The sequence below is a fragment of the Meles meles genome, chromosome 20 (assembly GCF_922984935.1).
Source record: "Meles meles chromosome 20, mMelMel3.1 paternal haplotype, whole genome shotgun sequence".
Lineage (NCBI taxonomy): Eukaryota > Metazoa > Chordata > Mammalia > Carnivora > Mustelidae > Meles > Meles meles.
The window spans coordinates 39584886-39605685 of NC_060085.1; the positions used below are offsets into that span (position 1 = coordinate 39584886).

The following is a 20800-nucleotide window of genomic DNA, read 5'->3' on the forward strand; positions in this document are numbered from 1 at the left end:
TACAGTTTTCATGTGCTACAAAATGTCGTTCTTCCCTTGATTTTTTCCAACCATTTAAAGATGTGAAAACCATTCTTAGCTGCAGCCGCTGCTGAAGAAGGCAAGGAGGGGGCAGATTTGGCAAAAGGTTCCTAGTGTGCCAACCTCTGCTCTAAATAATTCTCCCATCAGAAAAGATGTCATTCAGCTGCTCTGAAGAACATGAACGGAATGGGTGTGGGGGGTGGGAAAGGTCTCCCTGTACATCGTGAGTGTCCCCGTCCAATAATTAATCTGTGTCCAAACCCTGTATAGCTGAACAACAGCCTACTCATCTCCCCTGCTTGGAGGCCTTGACCCAAGACGCTTGGGCTCTTTCCACATGGAAAATCTGCCATGTCACCTGGCTTCTGCACACTTGTGAATACTTACACCAGGATCCTGTTAACAAGACAGAATCAAAGCATGGAGTTGGCCATTCCTAACTTAGCTCACGCTACGACTGTTCTTCATCATGCTATGAATAAGATTTTTGCCCAAACCTCATTTTTCCAAATCAATTCTGCAGCACGTGGTATATAATAATCCTACTGAGTAAAGGACTGCCTGCTTTATATAAAATAAAGAGAATTGCTTGTTTTTTCCAATTCAAATTTTTATTTGAATAATCTTTGAATTTTTAAATGTTAATTTATGCCATTAAAATATGGATTTCTACAGAGACCCTAGCCAGTTCTGCATTACTCACAAACTTCACAATGGCATCTATCTTTAGGGCAACTAGTCAGCTTGATTCAACTGGCCAGGTTGCAACTTCTCCCCCTTGCTTGGCTTGCCCTCCCCCTTCCTCCCCAAGCCGTCACAACAACTAAGGAGTGACTCACCCATGTTCGGTCTTACCTGGTTATTACCAGCGCCCTAACAACTCGCCTAACCACTCTACGGCTTCATTTTCTAGTGAAATACTCCTATCATCTTGGACCTGCTGCGAACTGTGTTACTTGGAAATTTACTCAGAGAATTTTGAAGCGGAAGGAACCTTGGAGATCATTTAAGACCAACCTCCTCAATAGTCTGATGACAAAGTAAAAGGACAAGAAAAGTGTGACCTGCTCGAGGTCCCACGGTTGAAGGGGAACAAAAATTCAGAGTGCCTGATTTGATGATTCCGAATTTGCTTCCCTCCTCTTTTGAGTCAAATGTGGAGTGGGTTCAAAGGTGGGAAAGACTCCGGTAGCCCCATTCATAAGTGGCCATGAAATATACTTCCTTCCAGAGAGGTAGTCTTATGAAGCAGAAAAAACAAGAAAAGACCCTTGGTGACCTTTCAATTAATATGTGGGTTGAAATACAATTAAGGTTCCCCAAGGACTGAAAATTGTATCTACAAATGTGCAGTTTCCACACTGCACAGCCAAGAATCCACTTCGGCAGGGCCATTTTTCTGTGTCTTTTATTGAAACTTACATTTAAAATTCAGAAGCTAAGCACCTGCTGAATATCTACAGCAACATATCAGTCTTGTTGCTTAAAATCTAAATCCCTTGGCCTGTGATTTTATGATTCCTTCGAGGGAGGCCTTTGTTTTAATAACCTCTGTCATACCAAGACAATCCCAAAAGAACATTTGATTTTTTTTTTTCCTCCTTTTTGGCAAGGGGTTGGGAAAAGTGAAACAATAATGGAGTGTATTTCAGCAAGACTGAGATGCACTCCTCACCCCATGTCAGAAGACCCCTGGCATCAATAATACATCAGAGTTAATTGGGAGTCTTTTATGTTTCTCTCTTGGTGATTATAAAATAATACTTATCATCAAAGGCATCTTAGAGTCAATGAAATTCCACACAGTTAAAAAAACAACAACAACAACAACACTGGGTTATTGACTCTTGGAACGGTTTGGGAAACGGGAATTTATAGATGTATGTGGAGGGCTGTCAGTACTTTTCTCGAACTCACTGTTAAAAGTGTAACCTGCAGTTTGATCTACCAAACATTCATTTAATCGCACTAAGCTGTTTTCATTATGAAAAAGATGACTTTTTCAAAAGAGCACACAAAAGCAATGAACATGAATCATGATGGAAACAATGGGTCCACACACCTATTCATACTGTTAACATTTCACCACTGTGCATGAATTCTCTTTCGTTCTGTGTCACAGTCCTCCGTAATGAGGAAGTATTAGCATTTCAGGAGCACATTCAATCACCCCTGTGCTCAGAACGAGTTCCTCCACAAATATAGATGGTATACATTATAAATTCCTGTTTACGAAGGGATGACTGAATATCTACCTGCCAGCTCATATAATAGAATTCTTGTTATTCTTGTTTCAAACAGAAGGTAATTTTTTCCTGAGAGTGACAAATTTAAGATCAGGTTTAAATTTCCAAAATAACCAATACAACACGTATCACCTTTTCTGATCCATGTGTTTAGGTGACAATAAAAGCTCCTTTTAATTTCTTGAGACTGAACTTTTTTTTTTTAAACACATGTATTTTATTGAATTATTTTCTGGATTATAAAATTTTGAGTGATTCTGCCTTCTCCTCATTTGCAACATAGTCTCTATCTTTAAAAGTAACCATAGAATAAACTAGAGAGTAATAACTGAAAATAGAGCACTTACGTTTATAAAATACTGCTTTAAAAGATATGTGGGGCAGAAGTTCATAGATCTTTTCTAACACGGTCGCTTCACCCACTAGAGAGGCGTTTACATTCCAGACTTGGACGACATCTTCCCGATCCCGAACGCTGACACTGACTCCTATGACTTCGTCATCTGAGGGGAAGGCAGGGAAGAAAGCAATGAGCAATAATTCCAAGTCTGTCTGCGTTGTTTCTTAAGCACTTATCGTCATAGCTGTAAGTTACAGATTAGATAATAAAGAGGTGGCACAAGAGAACACATGATAAATGCTGTTTCTAAGGGGAACCGCTGGACAAAAAGCAAGTTAGTGGACAAAAGTTGCAACAGGCACATCACACTGACCCAGGGACTTAGATAAACATCGTGTTCCAGCTAAACGAATTTTCCAGATAAGTCATTTATCCTTTTTAACATGTTACCAAAGCTTTTTGACTTATTCTTCGTCTGTTTTGAGGAGACTTTTTCTAAAATGGGTTGCATAATGCTCTGTCCTCTGAAAGCCAAGTGAACTCAAATGAACTTTTCCTCGATGCTTGACTGTCTTTGTTAAGAACAGCAAGTATTTCTCTGGACTTCCTGCCAAGTGTTCAGAGATCGTGGGGTGGTTAGTGCTATTTGCCCCAATCCTAACTGGACCCAGACCACGTGTTCCTAGCTGCTCATTCTGTTTCTGTGTGGTTTGCTTTTCTGCCCCTTCCCTTTTCATGCTTCCTGCTCCCCAGCGCTTCTCTCCGGCCAACCCTCTTCAGGTTTTGGTGTTTTGAACTTTGGGCTAGAGAACCAATGACCACCTGTCAGCGCTGTGTATAAACTGAGAGTAAATATCGTCTGAGTGTGGCTCTGCTAGTCTAGTACTTCTGTGAATGGACAGTAAAGCCTTCATCGATACTGATTCATGGAGGTCTGTTATCTATTTTTAACTAGCTTCTGGGTTGGGGGCTACTCTGTAGATATTTGAGAATGGTGGCCCGATAAGGAAGGCTCTGGACCATCATATGCTTCCTTGCACCCACTCTATGTCCTTTAAAATTTGTGGCAAAATGACAGGAATAAAGGGTTTTGACTCCTGGTGTATGTGCTCATGCCGTATTAACGAAATAGGGTTGGCTCTCTGTACTTGAGTGCCCAGGATCTACAAGCAAAATGCGAAAGATGAGCATTATCAAAATCAGGAAATTTTGCTTTAGTTAATATGCTTTGTCTAATTCGCCTAATTTGCTCTAAATCTGTGCATCTAAATATTTATACTATCAATTTTTCCAATTGTCTTCCAGGGGTTAAAACATTCCAGTATTCTAATATAATTTAAAAGAGGGCATGTCTAATTTACTACAGGAATTCATCTTTAGTAAAATAATTCCTTTGTTTCCTCCTTCCTTCCCTCCGCTCCTTCACTCCCTCCCTCCCTCCCTTCTTTCCTTCTAATTGTGTACGACTTGACACTAAATGATGCCATTTATATCACCATTTGAAAACAGGCAAGATTGGCTTATGGTATTAGAAGCCAGACTGGTGGCCGCCTTTGGGAGGAAGGGAGGGCAAGAAGGGATTCTGGGACACTAGTAATGGTCCACTTGCTCCCTGATCTGGATGCAGTTTTGGGGATCTATTGTCTTTGTGACTATTTATCAAGCTGTACACATTGCAATTTGTGTACTTTTTGGTATGTATGTCACATTCAAATCAAAATTTAAAAAAAAAATAGGACCTAATCCCAGCCATCCCTTGGCCAAGAGAAACATTGCTGCATCAAAAATTTTTCGTTCAGGTTTCTCATTTTTGAATTTACGCCTTCAATGGGCACTTGGTCGAGCTCAAGAACCTATGTGAATGGAAAATCAGCACATCAAGAGGGAAGCCCTGTGCATGTATTTTCATTACCATTTTCGAGAATGGCCGTGAAGACACTAGATCAGCCTTTTAGGGACACATCAGCATTCTTCGGTCTTTGGGGATGGCCCATTTCTACACTCTTGGCCAGAGGGTGCTGTGATTGATGGCTGTTGGATCTGCTGAGCCATCCAGATTTCAGTTTGGCTTGGCTCTTGATAACCAGGCGGCTCCTACCAGCCTAGCACTTTCAGAAGCGGCGTGGTCAAAGGCTGCAACTCTTACGCAAAGGCAGATCTGTCAGCAATCATGTACTATTCATATGTAGAATCGACCAGCAAAACCCTAATTATTTTAGGGGACTGGCAGAAGAGCGAGGAGGAGCCACTGTTTAAAGATGAGGGAAGTGAGGCTTGGAGAGACTGGCCAGCTTGCTCCAGGTGGCAGAGCGGGGGTCACAGCAGAGCTAACGTGTAACACACAGTTCATGGTGTGCCGGTTTCCTAAGTCAGCTACGGAACAACAGGCCTTCTTTACTCAATCCTGCCTGTTTATTATTACTTAGACTGTTTTCCCGGGGTTCTGGAAACAGGAATAATTCGCACAGGAAACTTCCTCTCCCAGGGATTTATGTGTTTATAATTATGCCTAGGACATATTTTTGGCTCCATATTGTGAAGTTGCTAACTATTCCCTGTTAACGTAGAAGGAATCTGTAGTTTTAAGACAATTTCATCTCATCGCAGGTTTTGTCTGAAGGGAATGAAAACTGGTGTAATAAGGAAGCAAAACCGAAGGAGAATTATGGAAACTGCTAGTAAGTGAATTTGAAGCTTGCCAGGCAATGACTTGGCCTGGGGGGGGGGGGGGGCAAAGTTAGCACCATCTAAGACACCTGGAGACTAATTAATCAGTACTAATTAGCTAAGAAAAAAAATTTAACTCAAAGCTGAACAGGTAAAGTGTTATTTTAAATGTCACCTCAGAAGGGTTCTGAAGGAACTAGCCGGGAAGAAAACAAAATGTTAAGCATGCAATTCAACTCATTCTCTCTGAATGGTTTCATCATAAAAACAAAGCAATATAAAAGCGGACTTATGGAGGCTCTGAGAGATTCACCCAGTATTTGAAAATGCCTGAGGACCTTCTATCTGAGCTTCTGTTGTGGGGTTACAAGTCCCAGGGGTGAGCACATCCCCTCCTCACCTTTGTAAGTCTCTTTGAGCAGGGGCCCAAGAGTGGAACAGGAGGAAGGGAGAAAAACCAGAGGGACACAAGGGACCGTGCTGGTGTCACTCCACACTCCACTAGACACCCGTTACCCCTCTGGAAGAACTGGAATGAGACTCTAACCCAAACTGTGTCAAGAACCAACTGATACTAGATTTTCTTTTCTTTCCTTTTCACCTATTGATTTTAGACAGATGTTCTTGGATACTACTAACATGAGCTATGTGGGAAGAAAGATATGTACATACACGTATGTACATACATTTAACACACATAAATATGTACGTGTACATACACATATGACACAAAATGCCATGATCACATGAAAAAAACCTATAACTTCCCAGTTACCAAGTAAAGAACTTCGAAACAGGTCAAAAGTCAAACACGCAGAAACAAACGTCTCCAAGTGACAAGCACAAGCCAAGCAGACACGAGCAGGTGACCGACGGCATGGGCTTCTTTACCTGCAGCAGCACAGTCTGTGAACTGTTCCCCGATTGTCGCTAACAACAACTCTTTCCAAACTGTGGACTGGCATGGGAAAAGAATAAAAAACAGCAAACAAAACAAAACCAAAACAAAACAACAAACCAAAACAAAAAAAAAAAAAACAAAACCAAAAAACAAAAACAAACAAAAAAAACCAAATTAAAAAAAACCAAAAAAACAAAAAAATCAGAAACAAAAAAACAAAACCAATAACAACACATATATTTTTAGACAAGTATCTTCAACAAGTCACATTTCTTTCAGCTTCACATGCATTGTTCATATCCATTATTTGGAGCCCACAGACATCCCCAGGTCACAGGTGTCAATACTCAATAGTGGCATATCCTGTATTGCTTTACAAGTAACTTTACACAGAGAGATACCAGGGATCCAAAGTCACAAACTTTGTGTCCGTAACACTTTGTGTCCAAAGCCACAGAGTCAATCTCTAGTGAAACCATGATGAAGTTCAAAAGAATGGGATGGGCGGGTGGGTAATGCTTTCAAATGACTTAGAAGATCCCAAATCCTTGAGCTTTCACGGATTCAAAATGTATCAACCAATTAGAGTTGAAAGCTATTAGTAAAATCCTTCTCTCCAAAACCCTCCCTTGCCCTCTGTTTTTCTGGCAGTTTACAAGGTACTTAAGAGGTTACTGCAGTGATGGGCTCTTAAGGAAATTCAGAGACTTGCAAATTCCCATCTAGCGGAGACACGCTGCTACGTCAGGGGCAGAACTTGATGTGTGTGTGCACGCGTCTCTGGGAAGACTCAGTTCGTGTGCCCAACCACCTCCTGCAAGTGAGAAACCTGGAGTCTCCTCTACCCAAGGGACTACTGGGACTACTCAGGCCATCCAGTCAATGGCCAGAAAGTGCTCACAGGCAGCTGGAGGCCTAAAAATTCTTACAGTTATTCCCCTCAAAAAGCTCTTGGTCCCATGTATCTTCCTTGCCAGAGCTTACAGGCCCTAAACTCTCCCAGAACTGGGTTTGAATCTTGCCAGACTGCTTGGTCAGGGAGTAGACAGACTAAGGGAACATCAGTTTCCTCAGGCGAGTGGGGAATAACAACGGACTGACCTCCCACGGTTGCTGTGACCATGAAATTAGTCAACAAATGTATTCAAAGGGCTTAGCACTGTGACTGCAGCAAAAGAAGTTAATACGTAAGATCTGCTCCACAAATAGCGGCAAGTTTGCTCTATGCCAAGTATTCGCTACATATTAACTATTAATAACGGTGTTTATTATTATGTCCTAATACACTAAAAGCAGCCTAGCTGAATTTTTAACCAAGATGATAGCTGTTAAGCACCAGGAGCTTTCACTTGCAAGGAGGAATGTATTTTCCCTTTTCTAGATGCTCCCTTTGGCTCTGCTGGTCTCCCTTCTGGAAATCATCTTCTCCATTCTCTATGTCCCACCTGTGGTATCTTACACTTTCATGATGAAGTTGAGAGCGTGGCAAGTAAGTTAGGGGAAAGGGGAGGTTCCCTCCCCCGCTGTGACATCAGACAAGGTTGGCCCGCCAGACCCCACTCCTCCACAAGTGACAGTGAGTGAAAAGGACACCTGTACAGACGTGAATGTGCTAGGATCTGTGACGGCAGATGGACGAGGAGAGAAAGGACAAATGTGCCCGTCAGCTACTGTTCACCACATACTGACATCACACATTTGTATCTACCAGAACTCAAAAGTCTGGTGTGAGTCAATCAAGCACATGAAAAGGAAACCGTGCTCTCAATGAAATTAAAAACAACTTACGTTCTCTCCTCTTAAAGGTGTGGGGCAGGAGGAGCTTCACAGGCCTTGCCTTGTGGTTGGCTGCCCTGACATTTTTGCAACAGCCAAGTAACAGGCAAATCCTGGAGCTACGCATCTTGGTGACAGTCTGCTTCATTAACAAATAAATCTGGTCACATCTTTAGGTTTGCGCTTATGGGGAAATGACTCAAACCTATGGGTCTCCAGAGACACTGTAATTCTTTGAGCTTATCCACATGAAAGAAACCATGAAGAGGTGACTCGGGCAGCTCCTGCCCTTTCATCCATTTTCAAAGAAGTGTTTTGGTTTCCCAAAGCTTAAGAATGGGTTCAAATGTTCACTTTTTAGTCAGTATGATGAATTTGAGCCTATTCTAGAAAATCTCGGTTTCTGAGGCTTGACCAAGAGAAACCAGTTGTCTCAGCAGGCCGTCCTACCAAGCAGGCTCTCCCCCGTCCCACAGGGAGGCTGGGCACAACCTTACACAAAACCCCCCCAAATGGTGTGATGCGTGGCCTCCCAAGCATCCCTGTGTCCACACCAAGCTCAGGGGAGGAAGGACCAGCCTTGGGTGGGCAGGAATCTGCTTCTCTCTCATATACCAACTTCCACATGCTAGTCATGGCTGGTGAGGAAATGACTGCCAGCATCAGCCTTTCTGTAAAGTTTAGAAGCGTGCAGCTCTTCGGAATTTACGATACAGTCCCACAGCTGCACCGTTTCTGTACAGAAACACAGTACTACATTTTCAAGGTGACACTGGGAGGCAGAAATTCACGAAGGTCAGAACAGATTTTCTCACCCCCAGTCCTGCTCTCAGACAACCAAGCAGGCTGCCTAAAAAGCCCGAGATGCTCACCACAAGCAGTCAACAACAACCCAGCCACAGCCAGTTCTAGAAGAGGACCGGAACAAACCTACCGTGCTGTCCTTGGGGACTTTCATCTTCCATACGCCACCCTTTGCATTACTCTCCTCTTCCCTGGATCAGAGACCAAGGTTTGAAATTAGACTCAAGGATTAAGTAACTCTACATTCATTTAATTTATCCACAGATGGCATTAAAAATGACAAACAATGGAACATTCTTTAATAAACTCTCCCACAGCCCTTTTACTGTAAAAGGAAGTGGATGAAAGAAAAAGAAAGGGGGTGAAGATGGGAAGGGAAGAAAGTGGGATTCAGTGGCCACAAGGGCAGGGGTGGCGATGGGCCACCAGCTGCTCACCCTGAAGCAGGCGGCGATGAGAGGTTCCCTATGCTATCCAGGGAAGGACAATCAATACAAGTGCTTTACACGTGTGAAGGCCATTACGCTTCAGCACCGCATTCATGGCATTGCCTCGTCCAAGTCTCATATTGACCTTCCACTCTACGCCTAATAGGAGACTCGGCCCCTGGGGTGGGCACTTGCCATGTTTTCCTGTTTAGTATCTGCTTGCTCATCTGGTAAAAGCACCCTGATTTCCCTTTAAGGAGCTATTTGTCTCCTACTTCTATGTCAGACCCATTCTGATAGGGCTGATGCCGCATCCTAGCCTCAAAGATGGGCTTCCGACCCAGGTTTGCCTGTGAAAATACTGCCTCTTTCTAGTCCTTGTGATTGCCCAGTGATGGAAAGAACCCGTGGTGGGTCAATGACAGCCAGCCCTGGCATCACGTGGGGTCTGGTGAAGGCTGAGAGTGATAAACTTGGAGGGTGTGAGACTGCAGCTCCCAGGACCCATGCCGCCACTCCGGACGGCAGAGCCTCTCTGGAAAATTACCCCAACTCGGAGGAAAGCAAAGCAAATCTGATGGAGTATGTCAGATTCCTAGTAACATCCGAGCGCTCGGGTATGGCAGAAATCAGCCCTGCCAGGGGACATCTCCGTTACTTAGAACATGCAAGGGACACGACATAAGAGTTTATTACTAGTTGGGACTCCAGCCCAAGCAAACTGGCTCATCGTCTACTACCCTCATCATGACACCAAGCTATTAAAGAAGGATCCCTTCCTCTAGACCCTGGGCCGTGCCTGATTCCCACGCTCTCTATGGGGTCCATGTGAGAGATGTCTCTGAGCTTCGAACATATTGCAGACGTGATATTCCACCTGACCCTCTCATCTCCCAGCAGCCTAGAAGCTTCTCCACCCCACTGTCTAGGTTATTATCGTGCAAATGAAAGAACAAACCAAAATGCAGCAACGCCCCATACAAAGGAGCTGCATCATAAGTGTGGCGTGCCAACAATGACCTATTTTTGGTGAGACCACAATGGGGTGTGCAGTGGGGAACACTGAGAAACCTACTCGTCATCGTGGAGCCCAGGGTGAAGGGGAAAGTGGGCAGCAGCTTCCTTTGTAATTAAGTAAGAGCTAAAATTACTTTCCATCATTATTGGGAGAAAATGACTTTGGCATTCCAATTTGGCATGAAGTAAATATTTTATGAGGTTCACAACCATTTCCCTCCCACCTTAACCTCAAATTACAAGTTAGACACTTACCAAAGTGGTCGCCTCTCTCCTCTCATTAAATGATAACTACATCTTAAAGGCAGGCTAGTCACAGGAGGGATATTATTGTACACACTCCAGAATATCTTCAAAAGAAAAACACTTTGTTTAATATACCCAGTATTGATTTACTGTGCCACTAGATTATAAAATTAATGCATTAAAGAAAAAAAAAAGCCAGTTCTCATTAAGTCCTATCCACTTGAAATAGATTTTCTTTTCAGTAATCTTTCTAGTTTTCTGCTAGGAAATGTAACATGCATTAAAGAATGTTCCTTGCTGATGTTGGGCCAAGTTCTTCGCTTCCCAGGAAGCTACGACTATTTAATGAACTTCCCTATGCAATGTATCTCTGTGTAAACCTGCGCAAGGACCTTACTGTTGACTTTTCCAGCAGGTGGATGGCATCTGATACAGACCTGAGTGCTGAATATATGTAATGAAACTTATTTCCTTGTAACACAGACCACTTTCTTTCAAAGCCCAGAAGGACACTGTTCCACTCTTGGTTAGGGGATGGCTTATGGAGGAGGAGGCAAAGAGAGATCACCTTATGCACTCTCTCCTTTCCTCTCCCCTCCTAGAAGGAATAGGGAATAGCTCAGTTACTAAAGCAACAAGTTGCCCAAAATATGGAACCGCATGTTTCTGTCCTCCCCAAAGGCATATACTGAAACCCCAACCTCCAAGGGGATGGTATTAGGAGGTATGGTCTTTGGGAGCTAATGAGGTCAGAAGAATAGAGCCCCCATGATGACATTACTGTCCCAACAAGAAAAGAAGGAGAACAAGCCCTCTTTCTCTTTCGGATGTCTGCATACAACAAGAACATGGCTATCTGTCTATAAACCAGGAAGATGGACTTTATCAGAACCCACCATGCAAGCACCCTGATCTTGGACTTCTAGCCCCCAGACCTGTGAGAGATCAATGTCTACTGTTCAAGCCCTCCCGACTACAGTATTCTCTTATAGCAACTGGAATTAACTCAGACGCAGAGTGGCCAGTGTACAAAATAAGACTGTACAAAAATAAGAGAATAAGAGTGACACCAATAAGAGTAGTTGCTAATAGTGGCCCTGTTCTACCAACTTTTACATATGCATGTCATCTATCCTACCGACAGCTTCATTGGGGGCACAGTTATTACTCCTATTTTATACATTTATACATAAATGCAGGCACCGAGACTCATCTGCCTAAGAGTCAGTGTTTGGTATGACCACTGGGATTAGGACGAGGATTCGGTTTACAAATAAGAAAGCCCTTCACAGACTGTTGGAAATGGGCCATCATAACACTGCATTATGAACTCTACACAACACGAAATATCACTCTGTGTGGTAGGGTAAGCAAAGGGTGGCTGTCTGGGTCTCTAGGTAGATCTGAGGGAAACAGCCTGAGCAACGCAACAACCAGAAAAATAAATCCTAGGGCTTCTGCCACGGAGTAACATCAGCGGAATGAAAGTTTAGGTACGCTGAATGATACGTCTTAGGAGTTGTTCAAGCCTGTCTCATGTAAAAACTAAAACCCAATTAATTGCAAGGAAAGCAACAATGAAATATAAGATGAAACTGAAAACAGCCACCTGGCAGTTGACTGGTCAGGAATACCTTGATCCCTTGTACTAAAGCGGTACCATGTAAGGAACAGCTAGAAGTAGGTTAGTTGTACCAGCAGGTCCTCAGGGAGGCGTATCAGCCCATTGGGAGGTATTTGCCCACTAAACGGTTTGCTATTAATGCAAATGATAACGTGACTCCGGGACTGGTCTGTGGTGTGAGGCTGAGCAGAGGTGGAATCTGAAGCCAAACGGTTGGATTCCAAAATAAGTGCTCTTAACCACTCTGCTATTTCCGTTGAAAATAGTCTTGTGTGTTTTAGACACATCTTTCTGCAGTTGGGAAGCCATGGACCAGGTCAAGGAGTCACAGTATGAGGGATGCCTGCTGAATATGTCTTTCTGCGGGGAGATGCTCTTCGCCATATTGAGTATAGTGGTAAGCTCTAGTCTGGGACTCCTGCGATAAGGTGGCAGTGACCGGTGTGGGATTTATGGATAAAAGAACACCAGCATAAAAATCCCTGCTTTAGCTAGAAGGACTTTGGTGCTGTTAAATATCAAGCCTCCTAATGTGACATCAAAACCAGAGCATTTGCCCCTTCTGTCCACCCCCCAACCCGAAGTTCCCAGGGTCTGAAGCACCTTGAAGAGAACAACACGATGCTTCTCTGTGTCCAAAAAGAAATCACTCTAAGGACCGCGCTGAGGTTTGTAATTCTTTAACGGTTTCTCTTGAAAATAAACAGACCACTGACTTTTTTAGTCTCGGCAAATCTGACAGGAGATGATGGCCCAAGAAGACACAGCAACAGACTGAATTCTGACTTCAGTACTTACGAAGGCACACCTTCACACGTTTGTGCATGAGCATGGTGACACCACCAAAAAGAGCCCCACTCAAGAAGGACGCAGCCCTGAAGCAGTCTGCTTCCAGCCTGTTTCCAGCCCCTCATCCAATATGTGGGATATCTGTTCAATTAGTTATCTGTGGCAAACTGCAGTCCAGAAGCAGAGAATCCTCCTTCTGAGAGAACATCAGAAGGTCTACATAGGGCGACTAGGTAGCTCAGTTGGTTAAGCAACTGCCTTCCGCTCAGGTCATGATCCCGGAGTCCCGGGATCGAGTCCCACATTGGGTTCCCTTTTCAGACCCTCCCCCCTCTCATGCTTTCTCACTCTCACACTCTCAAATAAATAAAATCTAAAAAAGAAAGCATGTCTTAATGCTATGTTACATGCCTATGTCATTCCCCTCACCATGTAGGCATTTTATTATCTCCCATCATAAGAAGGGTGAGTACAGTACAATAAGGTATTCTGAGAGAGAGGGAGAGCACATTCACAGAACTTTTATTACAGTATGGAGTTATAATAGTTGTATTTGAGTATTAGTTAGTGTTAATCTCTTCCTGTCCCTAATTTTTAAATTAGACTTTATCATGAGTGTGTATGTGCAGGAAAAAAACCTACTATGTGTGGGCTTCAGTACTATGCAGTGTTTCAGGCATCCATGGGGGGGGGGGGTCTTGTAAGGCACCTCTGCTAGATAGGGGGGGATGACTATACACATGACAGAGAAACAGCCTGAGGAAGGAGTCCAGCATCCAGCATTACACACTCCTGAGACCCTCCTCCTGCTCTGAGAAAGTAAAAGGGCTCTTTCGCCGGAAGCTTGAAAATTCATGATCGTGTTCTCTGTAACACATTTTTAGTTTTGTTGAAAGACCTAAATTTTACTATCAATAGGGACTTGCCCATAGATTTCAAAAGCCTAAAGGCTTTTATAATTAATTTTTAGAATTCCTATAATTAATTCAAAGTGGCCTGTGAACAGCAGACTGGAGTAAAAGTAAGCACAATGTTGATAAATCAGAGCCAAGTGCTTTTTTCAAAAGCCTGAATGATCCCCCTGGGATGAGGGAAGGTCTAAAAGTCCGGCATCCTTCATTTGGGCGACATTGGCAGGCACCAGTCACTGCGATGAGCTCTTGGGGGAACAGAACTGAACATGTGAGGGCCAGCCTTGCCCACGGAGCCCACATCTCAGTGGGTAAGTTCTCAAGCATCATTCGGGGACCCTCTGTGAAGAATGGAGGCAGGGCGGATGGTGGTCCTGTGAAGCTGTAAATTCAAGTCTAGCTGCGTTTAGGACCAGAGTTCTCAGGATCACCTTCACGGCTCATGAAGCGCTTGCCATCCTAATTTCCTCCTCTATGTATCGAGCAGATACAGCTACTGCATTGGATGATTTAATGGTTAGAGATGAAGTAAGAGTTTGTGATATGCCTCCAGCAAGGAAGCAAGGTGTGGTCAGACTCACAAGAAAGTGTGACCAATCAATAAATCCCCAATCTACCAGTTCTGATGGGAGCAATTATGCCCCATCTGATGGTCTTCTGCCAAACAGATAATCCTTCATTAACAGAAAAACTGACAAATTTCCTCCTCAATTTTCTACTGGAATGTTCTGAAGAAACGAGAAAGAGACCGTACTTGAAAATAGCAGCAAAGAAAATAAAGGCCGTGTTGTGATAGAGGAACCGGCGTAAAATAAAATAAAAGCACGCAGCAAACACTCTCCTCCACCAGAAAACAACAAAATCCAGAATTTCTTCTGAGGGCCACTGCATCTGAAGCAGGAGAGTGCTTTTTAATTAAGAAGCAAATATTTCTATTCCATAGGAATGGGTTTCTAGTTCTAGAGCTTGCTTCCCACCAACTGAATCAATGATATTTGTGGGGAGGACAGAAAGAACCCAGAGCAAACAAGGCAACAAGGAAAGAACTTCCAGGATGTTTTTAGCTGACAGCAGACACTGTAGGCTGAAAGCGAAGTGCTTCTGATCTGCAAGAGCTGGGTACTTGAGAGAGAAATGGGTTTTGTTTTGAATTCCAAGATGGCCTGACTTCAAGAGAGAACCCAAGTTGGGAGGACTAATCATCACGTAGGTAAAATGCAATCAGGGCACTCTCTCACCATACAGGAAGTTGCTGAATAAATCACAGAGTCTGAGTGGGGGAGCTAAGTGGGATTCATACTTTGAAAGGCGAGAACCCACAGAAAAACCCGGGGAAACGCATCAGAGCAGTGTTTCTGCAGAAGGAAGCACTGCTTCCTGCATAAGGCCACCAGTGTATACTTCCTTAGTAACGTTAGTACTTTAAAGGGCACAAGGGCTTCAGAAAATGGAAGTGAAAGCCCAAGAAAGTGGCTGGCCTCGGTAGCTTGTATACCATCATAACAAAGGGTGATAAAGTGTGAAAAGGGAATGAATAAAGGAAAAGGGGTTTGGGGCCCCTGACAGGTAGTCCATTGGAGGAGGTCACAGGACCTACACGGGAGACATGGCTGTGGAGTAAGCTTTGCTATGCAGACCCAAGGGACAAGAAAAGGGGCTACCTTTACAAATGGAAGTTTATGCCACCCTTCAAAGGGAAATTTATGCCTGATGTTAGGCAGACAGGAGAGCCCAGGGTTCCTCCTCTGCCCACCGTTTCTCAACTGCCCTCAGCTTCACAGAATTCTTATTCTATAGTGGCATTTTGGGGGGGTGACATATTTTGAGCCCCTTTGGAGACCAAGTTTTACAACTGAAGTGACTAAATTACATTTACTGTGCAAGATTTCATGTCCGTCTTCAGCCACCACCCGCACAGTGGCCCCCCGTGCCTGCAGGCCAGCAGAGAGAGAGGATCATGGATAACCTGGCTGCAGTTCTATTTCTGCACAAATGGGCGGTGACTATGAATGCTGATCTCATTATATACATCATGAATAAATTCAATGATAAAGAATCCCGTCTTACTCGAAATTAAGTCTGTGTTCCACAGACCTATGAGGTAGACCTGGCTGCAGGTCCTTCTGTCTGTCTCTTCAACATGGTGTGTTTGTGTTTCTTACCTCGGTCCCCTCCCTTCCCCCAAATGGTTCATTCCAGGTCATTCTATTGCAGGAGGCCACCCACGGTGGGCTGCCCGTCTGTGTTCAAAACTTGAATCAATCTTCACATCCTTCTTCATCGTCAGTACTGACCTATAAACCTCTCTTTCTGAAAGGGACTGCCCTCGCTCCCCAACGATTTGGAAGGCAATCTGTCATCCTAACTTCAGTGATCTGTAACAGCACAACCATCTCATGCCGTCCCAGGAGGGAGGATGTCTTGAGGTCACTGGCAGGACACAGGTACAGAAGGGACATTCTCATAGTTTTAACATGTTGTATGCATTTATGATGAAGACTTTCTGTTTATGATAAATGATGCCGGATATCCATTTACAGAAAAAACATGAAGTTTCTGTATTATGCAAATTTAAGTAAAAAGTCAGCCAATTTATGCAAAATATGGGGTAGAACACAGCACAAGTGGGACACGGTGTGGCAAACTCTTGAAGGGGATAACACAGATGACCGAGGTGGGACAGAATGCTGCGGAGGAATGAGTTTTGGGGTGGAATTGCTGGGTTCTGCAGCAGCAATGCTGAAATAGAGTGGGGACGAAGGAGCCCTTCCTTGCCAATACTGTTTGGCAGGTAGCTCTTCCTTCTCCCACAGGTAGAATTAGGCTTGCTCAGAAGCTGTGGTTCTCTTCTGTACTGCATCCATTTAGGACATAAAAACACAGGAGAAATGTGGAAAATTTGGAAATGTTTACAAAAGAGTAAACGGAATCAATAAGCATCTGGAAAATGCAACTAGATGAAAAATGGAATTTTCCAAGAACGGCAGGAAAGTAAGGAATAAATTTAACTCCAAGAAAAGAGAATTATTGTTGGCTACAGTGAGAGTGTCCTTAGCAGGGGTTAGTGGGCTGTCTGGAGGCATGGGCCTCCCCCCACCAACCCCAAGTCAGGGCAGAGTGAAAGGAAAGAATTGATCTGGGCGGGGGGGGGGGGGAGTTCTAGTCCCTGGGGCATGGCAAGGTTGGCTGATTCCACTGGGTGTTTTAGAGCACTAACCTCTCAGCCTCAGTCTCTGCAGCTAATAAATGGGAATAACAATTCCTCCTCCACCCCCATCAACACCTCTGATTTACTGAAGGGCTTTAAAGTACAAAAAGACGTATTTTATCCTGCTGTATAAAGCAGTCATTAATAACACAGGATGCTCAATTTCACCCAAACAGAGATGGGGGGGGGGGGGGAATCACAGACACAAATAGGGATGCAGGGTTTTTTTTTTTAGTGCTGAAAGAGCGAGGGTCCAAGAATCGATATATAATCATAGAATAAGAACACAGGGGAACCGAAGCACGTCCTCAAATGACTTAAAAACTGGCATCAAAGCCAGTTGTTAAATACTCAGGACCGTTCGCAAATGTTGAGGACATGCAGAGGCTGGAATCCCAGAAGTTACTGATAAGTTAAATGTGTTTTCCCCAGTCGGGGTGGCAGCGGGAAAATCATCTGGGGAACAACTGCTTGAAATAAATCATCGAAAAGGAGTGGTGCGCAGCTGTCTGAGAGAAAACATGACTGAGGGCAATGCGAAAAGATGCTCCAGGAGATGCTGGTGAGCCATGGCAGACGGGCCTCTTATTATTATTATTATTGGACCTGACCATGGGCTTTTCACCTCCTTGTGCCATTTCATTCTCAGAGCCCCATGATACAATCAGTATTGAGACTGTTCCCATCCTGGAGATGAGTCAGCAGATACAGAGAAGTTAAGCAATGTGCACGAGCGGGTGAGTGGCAGATACAGGATAGGAACCCAGGCAGCGTGACGACGCTACACCCTCACCCACATCCCCGCCTGTCAACTGATGACGCCAAGGGGTAGCATCCAACACCACTTTAGGAAAAGCTGCCAAAGTCTGGGTATGAGGTGCCAAGCATGACTAAGAACCATATGCAATCTCATTTAACCCTAGATCAACCTTAGGGAGTAGGCAGCGCTCTGACCTCAGCCTGACAGATAAGGAAACCAAGGCGGACAGAGGCACATGGGAGATACGAAAGAACCTCCTGACCACTTGGGGCAGTGTTTTGTTATCATGGCCCTCCGCCCCACCCCCAAAGAGCCCTTTTTTCTAATTACTTCCTTGTGAAATGTTAATACCACAGCAGAGCTGTTCATTTGTTTATGTACTGGATATATAGGTATGCATTATGTATAAGAACAGGATTTTTCACCCCATCAAGGATCAGTTTTTGCCCCCATTAAGAATGGAGCCAACAGCTTAAAGAATCCTTATGCAAGTAGTTCTGTTATGGTTCAGGAAAAGTGGTTCATTTCTTAACTTCTCATTCAATCCTTCGGTCCTTCAGTATGTCCTATGCATGTATGTATTTGTTTAAAAGATTTTATTTATTTATTTGAGGGAGAGAGAGAGAGCTCGTGGTGGGAAGGGGCAGAGGGAGAGGGGGAGAAGCCTCAAGCCAACTCCCTGTTCAGTGGAAAGCCTGACAGGGGGTTCAATCCCAGGACACTGAGATCATGACCCAAGACAAAGTCAAGAGTCGGCCACTTAACCAACTGAGCCATCCAGGTGCCCCAATCCTTCAGTATTTATTGCGGGAAAGGAATAACAGACACAAGAGAATATGGTACTGTGTGATTCCATTTATAGGATGTTCAATAAAACACAGAAAGATATTTGGTGATAGAAATGTGAATAGTGGCTGCTTCTGGAAGAGAAGGATAAATGGAAGGACAGGAGGGGCTTTCTGATGATGCAAATCTTTTTTATCTTGGTCTGGGTTATGGTTACATGCCTGCATACCTTTGTCAAAACTTATCAAACTGCACACTTACATAATCTACATTTACCGAATATAAATTATCTCCCAATATAGTTTTCCAGAAAGTATGTCCTAGTATGTACCAACTGGGGTACTTTAAAACTTGGTCCTAAAGACCCTGTCTGATTTGCTGCTGGATGCCAAGCCTCAACCAAATGGTCTGTGGTCACACAGGGTCAGGGAAACAAACAGACCCTGTGATCTGACTTCACCAATGTCTGCCCTGGAGTCCTAGGCAGAGCGCTGAGACCAATGTCATAATAGCGTGGAAAAAGTCTACTGAGCACCTTACTAAGTCAAAGGGATCTAAGAACTTCCATGTGGAGACAGACTTCAAAATCAAGCATTCCGAGGTTCATACAATGACGGCTATGGAAGAGGGAATGAAAGTCCACAACATCACCACGGGGGGAAAGCAAGGGGAAGCCTTTCCTGGAATCGGAGAGGCTTCATTCCTCTGCACAGTGGCCCACGTGCTGCCTTGTGACACCGCTTGTACTTGGTGCCGCACGGTTACTGACAGCAGACTGTTCTTTTGCTTTCCACATGCTTATGCCATTTTCCCAACTGGGTCAGAAATGGACTATGGTCTGGACTGTGTCTTTACATCTGGCTCAGTGCCCATGCATGGCACCTTACCAACAGATTTTGGGGACGGCAGAAAACTGAGAGTATCCCATTTTCTGAAACAGAGAATGGGAGAAGTTCTGAAAAAAAAAAAAAAAAAAAAAAAAAAAAGGATCTTTGTGCTAGTTCTAAATGTTTAGCGGCATTAAAAGATTTAGAGGCACAATAGGAGCATGTTAAATTGGGTCCTTCTAGAACATTCTAAACATAAAGTCATTGCAAGTAGACAGCAGCCTTAAATCCTAACTCTGTCTATAACTGTGCATTAACCTCAAAAAGGGGGACATACTTGACAGACTTCAAAAGACACACTTTTGAAGAAAATGGAAATGTGATTGACTAAATAAATCAGGTTTTTCAGAAATCTTCTTCAAAAGGGTTGGCTAGAGAAAGAAGGGCTAGAACTAAGAGCTTTCATGTGTTAAGAAGCTACAGTGTATCAGGTATCCGGCTAGGCGCAGTATCTTACTCTTCCTGACCACTCCAGAGAGAGGTACTCCGTGTTATACCCACTTTACAGAAATTAAAAGTGTTGATACTTGCTTAATTTAGAATGATGGAAGCTGAACAGGAAGTAGGAAACAGGCTTGAGACCTTCCACTTCCATGCTCAACCCACACCTGCTCTTCCCGTGTGACCTGTAGCCTCAGGTCAGCTTGTAGGGGGGATGCTACTGCATCTCAGAGAAGGGAAACAGAGTTCAGAGCTCAGAGAGGGAGTGGCCGCGCTGGCACTTGAATGGGGACGCAGACCCATGAGGGGACATACCACGGTCTGCTCCTCCCGACGATGTGCAAAATATTTAGGCAGTAACTGTTTTAGCAGGTCCCCTGGATATGGGCTCAACCAGCCTCTGGGTTACACCTAGTTAAGCACAGGGCCACCAAAAGACCTGAGAGCTGATCGGGGGACAGAAGCCTGGGTGGGGACTGCCTGCCGAGTGGCCGTTTTCTGGCTGGAAGATCAAATGACCCCCATACACCGTGTTCACTGGGTACGTCCATTTCCAGATCTTACCTGCACTGTCTGTACTGTGTAGATTTTCTTCAGATTCGAGGCACACTCAGCGGCTGTGGCACCAGGAAGGGATCTAAGGAAATAGAAATGAAGAGCAAAGACACAAGCGAAACAAGGAGTCAATGTTCATGAAGTCAGTCTGCAGGTTTTCATACAAATAAGGTCTGAAACCACAGCAGCAGACATTTCTGGGATGTGATTTAGAATTTAAAATGTGAAATTCCTTCTCCATGAAGTCATGGGTCTGCCTCTCCTAAAAGCAAGCATATTTATTCAGTGGAAATTAAAAAAAAAAAAAAAAAAAAAAAAAAAGGAAATGTATGTAAGAAAGATATTGGAAACTTTTAAAAATCACATTTAAAAAATACTAAACCTTTTTTA

General features: G+C 43.9%; 1 protein-coding gene across 3 annotated transcripts in view; it reads right to left on the minus strand.

Moving 5' to 3' along the window:
* EIF4E3 (eukaryotic translation initiation factor 4E family member 3) overlaps positions 1–20800 on the minus strand; it is a 70931-nt gene that overhangs the window by 7461 nt on the left and 42670 nt on the right. For all 3 annotated transcript variants that reach the window (XM_045990437.1, XM_045990436.1, XM_045990438.1), the window contains 5 exons: positions 20420–20492; positions 10459–10553; positions 8889–8949; positions 6169–6235; positions 2618–2773 (listed from right to left, as the gene is read on the minus strand). In XM_045990437.1, the coding sequence (XP_045846393.1) occupies positions 2618–2773; positions 6169–6235; positions 8889–8949; positions 10459–10484 (310 nt within the window). In that variant the 5' untranslated portion in view covers positions 10485–10553; positions 20420–20492. The remainder of the gene's footprint in view (positions 1–2617; positions 2774–6168; positions 6236–8888; positions 8950–10458; positions 10554–20419; positions 20493–20800) is intronic.